At 42.3% G+C, this 12,954-nt stretch overlaps 1 protein-coding gene across 2 annotated transcripts; it reads left to right on the top strand.

Annotated features, from left to right (window-relative positions):
- The first annotated feature begins 343 nt into the window (after nucleotides 1-343).
- Nucleotides 344-10,458, top strand: ankmy1 (ankyrin repeat and MYND domain containing 1). Of its 2 annotated transcripts, none has more exons than XM_074635060.1 (20): nucleotides 344-769; nucleotides 1,797-1,943; nucleotides 2,035-2,229; nucleotides 3,599-3,643; nucleotides 3,740-3,978; nucleotides 4,067-4,283; nucleotides 4,457-4,618; nucleotides 4,746-4,819; nucleotides 4,937-5,417; nucleotides 5,505-5,689; nucleotides 5,784-5,955; nucleotides 6,180-6,320; nucleotides 6,419-6,526; nucleotides 7,477-7,584; nucleotides 7,678-7,800; nucleotides 8,451-8,552; nucleotides 8,859-9,024; nucleotides 9,120-9,153; nucleotides 9,314-9,465; nucleotides 10,187-10,458. In XM_074635060.1, exons 1-20 carry the CDS (start codon nucleotides 539-541, stop codon nucleotides 10,357-10,359), a joined length of 3,255 nt encoding a protein of 1,084 aa, XP_074491161.1. In that variant the 5' UTR covers nucleotides 344-538; the 3' UTR covers nucleotides 10,360-10,458. The 2 variants fall into 2 exon arrangements, with proteins under 2 accessions (XP_074491161.1, XP_074491160.1); XM_074635059.1 differs by having other exon boundaries at nucleotides 345-769; nucleotides 5,502-5,689.
- The last annotated feature ends 2,496 nt before the right edge of the window (nucleotides 10,459-12,954 follow it).

The raw sequence follows: 12,954 nt of genomic DNA on the forward strand, positions 1-12,954 counted from the left end.
ACTTTGTCTTGCGTCCTTGTTTCTCTCAGGGATCTCAATTGCATATGGTTCATTTGTGTTGTCATTTTAATTTGGCTCAACAAATTTGACTCTATTTGTTGTCCATTTATTCATAGATTAATAAATACATTTGTAAACAAATGTATTAATGCATATTTCTGTTGTACAATTAGCTATAAATCAATTAAATGCTTTATTACTATTTCCTTGACTCTTGTGGTCTTCCATACAGTCTATGGTGCTTCAATTGTTGCTTTAATTGCTTTAATTAACTTTTTTCTCTTTCTCTTGCGTCTGCGCATGCGTGAGCACCTCCTCCACTACCACCCTCAGAGGATTCTGCTGTTGCCGTGACAACCGACGCTCACAGAAAAGTCTGCAGACTCAAATCTGACTTCTTGACTGCTAAAGTTTCCTCCTAAAAGCCTTAAAGTTTACACTCCTGTAACATCAACTCTTACCTGTTGTTGCGCTCAAATGGAATCCGGTGAATTATATTCAAAGAGGTTAATAATAACGTCAAGCACCGCCGGTTAAAATGCTGTCGACCTGCAGAGGTGTTGCTGCAGCCCCGAGAGGGCTCGGAGGAGCTCCGGAGCTAGAGCCGGGGACAGGGCGACAGAGCGGCCGCCTCAGAGGAGCTCAAAGCCGGGAAGGGAGACGAGAAGGGCTCGGTGTTCAGGAGTGGCGCGACTTGTCCAGATATGAGGGAGACTTTGTGAATGGGTTCAAACACGGCAAAGGGAGGTACACCTGGAGAAATGGAGAGGTAATGTGACATTAATATGACAAAAGCTCAGTTCATTTCATTAGCTATCATTTTACAAAAATAGTCAATAATGTCAGGGTTGTTCTGTTCTGTTTGTTCTGTTATGGTATGTTGAGTGTGATTCACACTCAACATACCATAACAAAGCAAGGTCAATAGGGGCATCACATTAAGTAAACATTTCTATTACATGTTATATTATATAATTATTACATTACATTAGTATTGTGTTACATGTGTATTATTGTATTATAGTACATGCAATGGTGAAAGTACTCAGATCTTGTACTTCAGTAAAAGCAGAAATACTACAATGTAGAAATAATCTGTTACAAGTAAGAGTCCTGCATTCAAAATCCTTCTTAATTAAAAGTGCAGTGTACTTAGAGTACCAAACATAAAAGTAGACATTATGCAGAATAATGTACATTATTGGATTATTGTTCATCACTCTGATGTTGCAGCTGGTTAAGGTGGAGCTACCTTTAATGACTTTATATACTTCTGGGTAGTTTAATCTATAATAATACATCATTTATTTGTTGATTATATTTTGTGTTAATAATCTGAATCTGTAAAGTAACTAAAGTTATTAAATCAATGTAGTGGAGTAAAAAGTACAATATTTCCCTCTGAGATGTAGTGGAGTAGAAGTAGAAAGTATCAGAACATGGAAATACTCAAGTAAAGTACCTCAAAATTGTACTTAAGTACAGTACCACCACTGAGTATATGTTATACTGTTGTATTTTTCTAAGCATTCTTTACTACTCCTTTTGGAATAAAATAATTGTTGATTATTTTACCTGCAAAGTAATAACATGTTTTTGATACCTTCACTTTTTTGTATTAAATCATACCGGGATGTTTGCTGAAATTGATTGGATGTGGCACAGCCCTAGCTAGAAAAATTTACACCAGTTGCCACAGATGTGAATGTCCGAAATCTCATTTTTTAAATGTCTCCTGCCAGTTTTTCCTGAAGTTTAAGTCACTATTTTACTTCCCTGTCTGCTCCTTTGTGTAGTTCTATGAGGGCTCTTTCTACAAAGACTACAGGCATGGGGATGGACTGTACAGCTGGCCCACAGGCCACAAGTTCACTGGCAAGTTTTACCTCAACAGAAAGGAAGGATACGGACAACAACTGTTCCCTGATGGATCCACCTTTCAGGTAAAATGGATGGATGATAGGCATTTGGATAGTTTTTTTTTAGTTTATAAATATCAGTAAATAGCATTGAACCTCTCTCCCCTCCTCTCAGGGTTTGTACCACTCTGACCAGAGGTTTGGTCCAGGTGTGGTTACTTATCCAGACGGGCGTCAGGATGTGGGTCTGTGGCTCAGGGAGCGCCTGCTAAGGCTCTGTACGTCTGTAAAAGAGGGCTTTCGCCTGAAGAACTACCCTGAATATGCTGCCTTCATGGACCCAGCTGCCATCACAGATTCCCTGACTCAGGTACATGCTGACCATTGTCTCACCCACACGTGAATAGATATGTCACGCTAAAACGTCTTCATTTTCATACATATATCTGGTTTAAAATGATCTTGTCTTATTGTTTTTAAAACATTGTTTAGATCCCAGCCTCAGCAATGTTTGAACCAGCCTAGAAGATGCGATGCGATGCGATGCGATGCGATGCGATGCGATGCGATGCGATGCGATGCGATGCGATGCGATGCGAAGCGATGCGATGCGATGCGATGCGATGCGATGCGATGCGATGCGATGCGATGCGATGCGATGCGATGCGATGCGATACGATGCAATACGATACGATACACTTCATTGTCCCCTTGGGGAAATTTGTTTTGAACTCAGTGCTGCACACCATCAGCTGCCTCCACAGCAGCATCAATAAATAGAAACAAACAACAATCCACATGTAAACAGAGAAACACAAACAATGTAAACCACAAACAACATATATTGTACATTACTCATATTGCACAAGATGTATATAAAAACAGAATAAATAAAAGATAAAAAATAAGAATACAATGACGCTATTGCACAACCCTCAGCCTCAAGAAACATTATTTTTTTTTTTTTAATTTTGATCAAACTGGGCACAAACTAGATCTTAAAACGGTTAAGTTTGCATTTGTGGTATCTGTATCGTCCGCCAAATGGTAAGAGCTCATACTCAGAGTGGAGAATGTGAGATGTGTCCGACAACACTCTCTGCGCTTGCCTAAGAACATATATTGACTGGATAGTATAACTATAACATAACCTTCATAGCAGCAGGTAAAATAAAAACATGATGCTATGATCCACCTCATATACCCTGAGACTGCGTAAAAAATACAGTCTTTGCTGTAAACAAGAACACAAATTATCAACATGGGCTTTCCAGCTAAACATGGTTATCTAGGTGTACACCAAGATACATGTAGGAGCTAACCAGGTTGATATTTTCCTTATGGAGGACTACTGGAATATGATCCCCCACTGACCTCGGGTCCAGCACCATTTCCTCAGTTTTCTTTACATTTAAAATTAGGTGGTTGGCATCACACCACTGAACAAAATTCTGTACCTCAGTGAAATATGATGAAGGATCTGATATGTAAAACTTCTCTTCTAACCAGATTGTCCCAAACCATCTCTGAATCATTGTATTTGTTGTTGTTGTTGTTGTTGTTGTTGTTTTTAGCTCTACTGATTTATTTCCAAGCCCCTCATGATGGACAACAGTGCATAAGCAAAACATTGTTGTACCAGGAAGTAGAACCTAAATTGTTAGTGACTTTCTTCATGCATAAATACATTTGCAAAACATTCTTAATTGACCTCTCTGCTCCTCTCTTCTCCTTGCCAGCCTCCCACTAATGGTCCACATACAGAAGCCAGGACAGACTCTGAGGTAAAGTACAGCTATAATGCACAAGTATCTACTGTATGTATATGAGCTTTGTGACTTAACTCTAAATAGATCAATTCATCCCCCTATCCTCCTCAGGTGGATACGGACAGAGATCTGCTGTTAGATGAGACATTTATCCTTCCCCCAGGCATAGAGAGTTACTCAACAGATGGTGACCACTTGCCGCTGCCCCCTGGCCGAAGAAGAGTGCTGGATCAACACTTCAATGGCGAGCTGTGGGAGCCAGACGCTTATCCGCACCGAGGCTATGAGCGAGACCCACTCTCCACCCTGCCCTTACAGGCCCGCATGCAGGCTCACATAAACAAACACAGGTCAGACATACATCAAAAAAGTATTGAGTATTAGTACCAAAACATGTGTACTAATATGCGTGTATTTGTCTGTGTGTGTATGTCTCAGACTACAGGCTGAAAATGTAGACTGGGACGTGGCAGCTGTTCTCTCACTGAACGGGGAAAGTTTTGGTCCTAAAGGGCCTTTGGAAGTCAGTTCAGAGTTGTTGATCCAGCATGCCTCCCGAGGGGAACTGCAGGCCGTGTCAGAGATCCTCAAGACCGGATTGGTCCACCCCGATATAGCCGATTCACAGAGAAACACTGCACTGATCGCTGCCACAGTAACACATTATTATTATTTTTTTTGCCCATTGTTTGTTGATTCAGTTATTCAGTCATTTGCTCTTTGATTGTTATCCAATCCAGGTTTTAGATAAAAAAATTCAAATGTTTAGTCTTTGGTTTTAGTCTCATGTTTGTCTCTCTGACTGTTTTATTTTGTTTCTTGTTTCAGGTAAACTGCCATAACGATGTAATCCAGCTGTTATTGGATATGGGTGCAGAAATTGACAAGTTGAACTGTGAAGGCATGTCTGCCCTGGCTGTGTGTCATGTCCTCTACTACCCTTTTCAGTCTCTGCACACCACTTTGGCTGAGACGCCCACCGAAACTCAAGTAAGATTCTACCTAATGTAGCTTTTCTGTTTCCTCTTCACCTCTAAATCTGTAGTTCACATCACATGAATCGGTGTTTTGTACAGACAATTGAATTGAAACAGCTTGCACTGCAATGTGTCATCAGGGTTTGAGGTCTCCATCTGCATCGCAAAACAGTCTCCAGATCAGCCAAGGGGACTTCACTACAGACACACCCAGGTTTAAAAACAGACCTCAGAGCAATAACAGAACCCTTTTACCACCCGTTGACCAGTTATGTCTCTAAACTAAGCTGATGTATTCATTCAAGTTCCCTATTTGTTTTGGTATTTTCAGAACGGAGCACATCTTACATCACAGCAGTTACGTGTCTAATAACAGTGAGCTCATCACTGAGCGCTGGCCTGGCGTGAATGAACGTGAGACCCCTGCAGACACTGAGCACAGCAAGGTTAGAGAGAGAGGAGAAGAAAGGAGCAGCAGGGAGGATGAGAGCAGAGGGGAGGAAAGAGAGATAGAGAGCAGATGTGATGAAACGTGGGAAAATGGAGAAAGTGAGGTAAAAGGGAAGAGAGAATCTACGAACGGAGAGGAAGATGATGAGCTTGGTGAGAGGAGAGAAATGGGGTCAAGACAAGAGGATATGGAGGAAGATTTGGAGAAGAGAGTAAGGGATAATCCTGAAGAGGATATAAAGGAGAGAGGAAGTGAGGACGTGCCTGCTGTGGAGTGTTACATTCAGGTGTTGGATGGTCACATTGCGCTGGGCAGCGTGAAGTGGAGGGAAAGTCGAGCAAAGGCGGCAGGAGGAGTTCAGGTATGAAGCACAGAGATCTCATTCTATAATTGGTTTGATAAGTTGTTTGAACCCACTGTTGTCTACTCAACTCTCTGTCTGCAGCAGGGCAAAGAAGACAAAGAGCTGACCCAAAAACCAGGCTTTGACTCCGCCCGCTCCGTCAGCAGCTATGACATCCAGGTCACAGAGGAAGCGATGCAGCGCTCAGCAGAGGCGCTGAGTCGCACCGGGATCCCTCAGCACTCTGACACACAGGAGACTGTACGCAAAATGGCTGTCATGAAAATTAAGTCAGTTCTGTTTCTCCTCTGTTCTCTCGTTTCTTGTGCTGTTTGTTCTGTTCTGATTACACTGATTATGTGTTGTGTGTGTCCGTCTGACCAGACACCGCGTTCGTTTGAACACCATAAAGCTGTTATTGGAACGGGGAGCCGACCCCAACGCATCCAGGGTCCCCATGCCTGTCCTCTTTTTAGCCATTATGGCAGCGGACACTGAGGCCGTCAGGAGGCTGCTGCTGTGTGGAGCTCGCACTGACATTCCCCTTTCACCCAAGGTAGAAAATTATAATTTTTTACTTATGGAACTTTCTTAGTAACGTCACACAATGCACGTTAGTTGAGCCACAGAGCAAACAAACTCAAACAAACAAAAATCCGTAAACACAGAAAAACAAAAAATAAGAGCCTCTATCTTGCACCCCTCCCTGCTACTCATAAACCTTCATCCATCATATCCATAAACCATCAAATTCCCCTCATCCTCTCGTCCTTTCTGTAGAGGAAAGGTCTGTATCCCCTGCATGTAGCTGCAGCACTGCCAGGTCCAGAAGGCCCCAGAATCACAGAGTTGCTGCTCCACGCTATCACTAACCCAGACGCTCAGGCATGCGACCAGGATGAGATCTATGAACCAGATAAGGTGTGTTTTTGTCCTTTAAGCCAAAATATTTAGTAGTGATTGTTAAGGTTATAGCTGAACTGGTAAGAAAAGAGTTTCAATCTGAGTTTTTTTTACAGATTTCCATGAAGGCCCAGGAACCACTGAAAACCAATGAGAACCCACATCTCAAAGAAGGAGGCCGTACGGCCCTGCACGTGGCCTGCCAGAGAGAGTGTGACTACCTGGTCAGTACATACACGCACCTATACACACCATCACTGATGACACATGATGCTATTGACTGTCAAATCTGTAGCATGTTGCAGACATGATAGCTGATCATGTTGAGTATGTTTACTCAGTGTCCCAGAATGACAAAGGATACATGTTACACACAAGAATACATGAAGAGCTCAAACAATTTGTTGTTTTGAGTATAGTAAGTTTATTTTACTTTGAACTGTATGACTTTCAGTGTTTCTGGAAAAATGCAAAACTTTGAATGGCTGTTACCTCTTGAAAAAGTTAACAACTGCAGGATATTTATTGCAAGACGTAAAATCACAAATAGCACGAGGTTTGCTCACAATAATATTTCACTACCAAAGACCACGCCAATAACAACATGGGTTTAGAATAGTTTATTACATATTGAAGATGGAGGGGAGCAATGATGATTTAGGAGGGATGGATTAACGGTCTGGAAGGAGGATGAAGGGATGAGGGGACGAAGGAATGATGGGAGAGGGATGAAGGGTTGTGGGTAGAGGGATGGAGGTATGAAGGAAAGAGGGGTGATGGATGAAGGGATGAGGAGAGGAATCAGGGTCGTGGAAGAATAGATTGAGGAGAGCAATGTTGGACCGGTGTCAGCTGGAGGCAGTGGGAAGCAGGGAGTCGAGACTCTGAGTGAGGAAGCCGTCTCTTCACGAGCACTGATTTTTACAGAGTCCCTAATGGTTCCTGTATTCAAGCGAGAGAGAAAGAAGGAGAGAGAAAAGATAAAGGGTTTGGGAGGAGGGATGTGAAACCTGAGTCAAGGGGAAGTGAACAGATCCGTTGTGCTTAAATACTTTTGTGCAGAAATGGGATGTGATTGAGGCGTGGTCTTTGTTCCTGAACTTAGTTATAAAACTTCATTATGTTCCATTAAATGGACCAATGTTTATTTTTTCATGTATTTTTTCTTTTCCAGAATGCCAGCAAGGTGGTCGCCCTCCTGCTCTCCCACGGAGCCAGCACAGACCTCCTCTGGAGTGGACACTCACCCCTCTCTCTGGCTATAGCAAGTGGAAATGACCTGGTAGACCACACACACAGACTCACACGTAGACATATACTGTACATGCCTTCAAAACCTCTCTTTGTCCTGAACCTGTTCCTTTTAACTGCCCAGGCAGTGGAGGAGCTGTTGAAGGGAGGTGCAGATCCCAGCATCCCCCTGGGCCGCAGGGTGGGCAGCGCCCTCTGTGCCCTCGCCAACATCAACTACCATTTGGGTGGCAGCAGAATTAAGCTGGTACACACACAAGCACACATTCACAGACAAATACATATGTAGATGAAAATGTTTGACAGATTGATATCCACCCTAAAGGCATACAGTAGAGAGAAATATAATTCCATGAAACCTTCTTTTAGACATGAAACATTAAAATTAGCTCTTACAGGCTTTCAGCACATAGTCAATTTATTTAGCAGCTCACTGTTGGTACTACATTTGTCAGGCATTTATAAATTGCCAAAATGAAGCTGCGTAATAAGTTCACCGGGTTGACAATGTTTATTTTTTTCTCATCTCTGCTCGTTTTTGTACACAGTTGTTTTTGTCTGGATACAGCTGTGCAAAGATGATTTTTCTCTGAGAATGGGGAAACTCCCAGATCCAAAAATCACCCAAAAGCTTTTTTTTTAATATGTTACATACCAAAACAACAGTTAGCTGTGTTCTTGATGGCTTCAAATGAGTTGCATTTAATTTAGCTCAAAAAACATTATTGAAATGGATGTATCCCTCAGTTTTACAGTTTTCGAAATAGTACACACAGAAATATGTTTTTAAGTGGTTTGTACTTGGATCTTTGAGAAAAAAACAATCTCTATGTTGAGGCATTTAAAGGTATATGGTTGAATTGTGTGTATGTGTGTGTGTGTGTGTCTTTGATGTAGTTGGACATGTTAGCTAAGGCTGGTGCCGACATCTTGATGCCAGTTACGGTGGGTGACGTTATGGGAACCGCAGTCGACTATGCACACTACTCCTTCAACCAGGTAACACACAACTACTGTACGCATTTCGGTTGAATTCAGTCAAATACAATAAATCTTATTTTTGTAACCATTATAAGGATTAGGTTTTGAGGAGACCGCGTCAGGGAGTTGTTGATTCAACTCTGCGGTTCTTTTTGAAGCTGTAGTTAGTGGTAAAGTTGTACTGGACTGTATTACATTGACAGGTGTTTCTAATATTTTGTCCCCCTCATAAATGCCTTGCATCTTTTAAAATTAAAATTCAGGAGTTCTTTTCTGCATAATTTCATCTGAAATGCTGTCTGTATGTTATATGTTGCTATCTAGGACTTGCGTATTGCCAAAACTCCCTTCCACGCTCTGAACATGCGGGAGAGGGAAATATTCAAAGCACGGTCCAAGCTGCTGAGAATGATGGAAGATCTGCTAAGACGTGATGTTTGCCAGAGAGAGAGAAAGAGAGAGAGATTAGAGAAAGAACAACACCTCACTAGTCAGTACAATGTAGTTATGTCTTTTTGAAAGTAAAAAAATATGATTTTGAGTATGGCTATAAATCATAGTGTGTGTACTGTATTTATGTAACAGGTACCGACAGCACAGGTGCCATTTCCTCAAACAGGTACATTATACACACACATTCATGCTCATATTGTCCCTTATATTTTTTTAACTTGTACTTTGTCCAACTTAGAATCAAATTTTAGTCCGAGAGTTCAGGGGCAAAATAACAAAACACAAATCTTTCAGGAGCCTGTTTCATACTCTGAATCTTTTCATAGGAAACCAGCGTTTAAGTTCTGCTATCACTGCGGTCGCTCTGTGTCCATGAACCTGACTCCGTGTAAACGCTGCAAAAAGGTCTTCTACTGCTCCAAGACCTGCAAACTGAGAGCATGGGAAAGACACAAGGAAGATTGTATCCGGGTATCAGGTGGGAATCATGGCCTCTCCGTCCAACAGTTACAACCCAGCAAATCAAACAACACCATCCCCCAAACCCTACCGAAGATCAGACTACACATATCACTAAATAAGCTTTTAATAAAACAACATGTAACTTTTGTCATAGGTTGCGTCCGAAATCCCATACTAACATGCTATTTAGTACACTAAACAGTATGTGAGATATTTTAGTATGTCCCAAACCTCAGTATGAAACCAGTAGTACACGAATTGCATACTATTTCCGGTGAAATATTACAGTATGCAACATTGGACACTACGGTGGCATAAATATCCCACAATGCACTGCGGTAGTGACAACGTTCATAATGGACGTTGACGGACAGCTCTGTAACGTCAATAACGCTTCAATTTAACTGTAAGAATAAGATTTCACTTTGTAATATTGTAATATTTTAAATTAATTCAGACTTTGATTCTCGCAAACCGTGGATTTGGTCACGTGAGGTTGGCACGGGTTACCATAGTTACACATCTCCAACCAGCAAGGAGGCTCTCAGGAAGTGACGATGTAAATTACTGCTCAGTGCGTCTGAAAAGATAGTACACTTAGAGAATATGCAGTGCATAGTATGCAATTCCAGACGAAGCCATAGTGTTGTGAATCTGTGATATCTGTAGGATAAAGTCAGGATGATGTACCATATCTGGGAAATACTAATTTGTTTTTCTCTCTTTTGGATGAACAGAGCATGTAGGATCTGCTGATGTCGTCAAGAAGGGTGTTGTGTTTAAATCCCCAAGAGGCCCCAAGCCCTCGAGTGTCAAGTTGAAATCCCACAGAGCGTCCAAGCCCTTGAGAATGGCAGAGAATGTCTTGGAGGGCAAAACCAAAATGACGGGAAACTACAGCTACATCTGATGGATACTACAATTGTACATACTTAATAACAGCGGAAGTACTTTATCTACCTAATACTGTAATGCACTTCTGTTACATAAATTCTTTCTCTGATTCTGAGTCTTGACTTTATATATTTGGCTGAATGGTGATGACAATATGTTGTGCCATAATCATTTATCTTTGTTATATGTAGGTTTGCAATCTGTTATAGTATTAGTGTAACTAGAAAATGTTCGCAAGAAATTTTGACCAGTGTGCCTGGTGCTGGGGGGGGGTCTGAGGCCCATAGTGAGGTTATAAGAAGGGGGATGATAGGACAAGGGCTTTTGGACTTATTTTTCCCTCTGGGGACAGACAGGCTGTATATATTCACTCACTCCTCTCGAAATAAGTGAACTGAACAAAGTGAACAGAGATCCTCTATCGATTTGTTTGATGAGATGAGTCACTCCTGGGGTAAAAAACTGAACTGAACTGAACAAACTGAATATCTATCTTTTGATGCTATGAATTAAGGGTTTATTTTGACCAAAACCAGAGTTTGTGATTGTTGGAACAGTGGAAAGAGAGCTTCGCTCCTCCTATAACTGTAGGCCTATTCGCTGATAAGAGTTACATAATTAAAATGCGTGTGTGTGTTAGTCAGCCTGCTCTGAATGGCTAATGTGAATCAGCTGTCTAGCAGCAATCAAACGTTGCCATGCTATGCACCCTCAATGAAGCAGTTTATAATAGGAGTTAACCAGAGATGTACATGTCATAAAAGTGCTTCTACGACAGAAACCGTGACTCCTATCGCTAAGATTGTTCATGAGACCAGTTAGGAGTCTCTGATGAACAAATGGTGCGACATTTGGGTGTGTAGTTAAAGGGCATTTCATGGTGTTTCTCACTTTTAGGTCTGGCTACGTGTGACAGGAATTAGCTGTTGCTAATTTGCCATTTGGCTGTTTGTAGCAGTGAGAGCTAGCTTATCGCCAACGCTAACCGTTAGCTTAAACATAATCTCAGACCGAGCAAAACTGAAATACAAAAAGCTAATCAAACTCAAACAGACTTAGTAATATTATCGTGTTGGTGGCAAATTATTATTTTTTCAAACAGTGATTGTTAAGAAATAAAAAGTTGTACAAACACCGCCTGTAGTTCAAACATCAAAGTCACTGCACATCCATCCAAATACTGAATGTTGGGAGCTAGTCCCGCTGATCTTAACTGCAATTTATCATGAACACATGGACAATTTCATGCAATCCAGTACAGCAACCCTTTCTTCAAAAACATTAAGATGTAATAGTACAAATAAATCATTGTGTCAAGAAGTTGTTATGAGGAATGAGGCATTATTTATTTATCAAGCCTTCTTTCTGTGAGGTGACAGTGATCACCACTGCACCTCCACCCTGTAGACATTTTGAATTCACTTCAAGTAATTTTTATTTGTAGCCCCATGTATAAAATAAAACCCCATTATTACACGGCTACGGTCTGTTATTTCTTCATAGCAGACCTTTGCTATGGACGCAGTTCTGATGTCGGACTCTGGAGGACCATTTTTGTCTCAAATTAGTGAAGTAGCCGTGTAATAAGCGGGATAATGTAGAGCGAGCGACCGGCTCGCTCTACATTATCCCGTGCACTCTCAATCCAGCTCCAGCTCTCTAAGAAAACGAGGAAAAACTCGGCAAGAAACCTCGGAAAAGGCAATTCAAAGAGAGATCCCCTCTCCACGGACAGCTGGGTGTTTGAAGCATGAACGTAGGCCTATAATCACTATGGCTTGTCGCGGTAGTCCGTTTTACCAGTGTTACACGGTGGTCGGGCACATTACATTACATACCCGCCACCCACACCTGCAGCTGCAGGTTGTCAATAGATAGTCGGACGACCGATGCATCTGCTCCATACAGATTCTCAGCACAGAGTAGCAGGAGTCAGATTTCACACACACGGGACGGGAGAGAGTTGAAAGACCGAGAGATGGCATAGGAAAGCAAACGCGGTTTAAATTTCAGATTTAAACCCAATGCTAAGAGGAGGACGGAGCGGTCGCAGCTGGTGTGCGCGGCGGAGCAGCGCCGGGTCGCCCCAGCGGCTTCGCAGCAAAAGTTCTACCGGAGAGGCTAGTCACTCAGCCACCTGAAGGTAAAGATCATAGTAAGCGGCTACACATAATGACCGTCATCTTTTCCTGTAAAATCTCCGGTGTAATCGGTAACACCCATGTTGTCACAAGAAATTTTCCTCCCCGTCACATCCCTACAAGAGATCGACGCCACCAGCCTCTCGGTCTGATTTCTACTGCTTCAAGAGAGAGTGCAATGGGAGCCACATATGGGGACTACAGCAGCGTTAACCCTGGACGAGGTCCTTCCGTGATCCTGAGGGGTCCTTCCATGGTCTTGCGGGGTCCTTCCGTGGTCTTCAGGGATCCATCCGTGGTCCGAGAGGTCCAATCTGTATCACATCAGACTGGATCCCTCAGGACCACAGATCACACGAGCCAGGGGTGGTGCTTAAGAGTCTCCAGGGTGGGTCGGGCCTCTGGGCTCTTGTCCATACAGCGCGCTAGAAAATCTTGGCAATCTGGACAGATGAACAGGAATCATGTTT

Source organism: Sebastes fasciatus, chromosome 5, assembly GCF_043250625.1.
Source record: "Sebastes fasciatus isolate fSebFas1 chromosome 5, fSebFas1.pri, whole genome shotgun sequence".
Lineage (NCBI taxonomy): Eukaryota > Metazoa > Chordata > Actinopteri > Perciformes > Sebastidae > Sebastes > Sebastes fasciatus.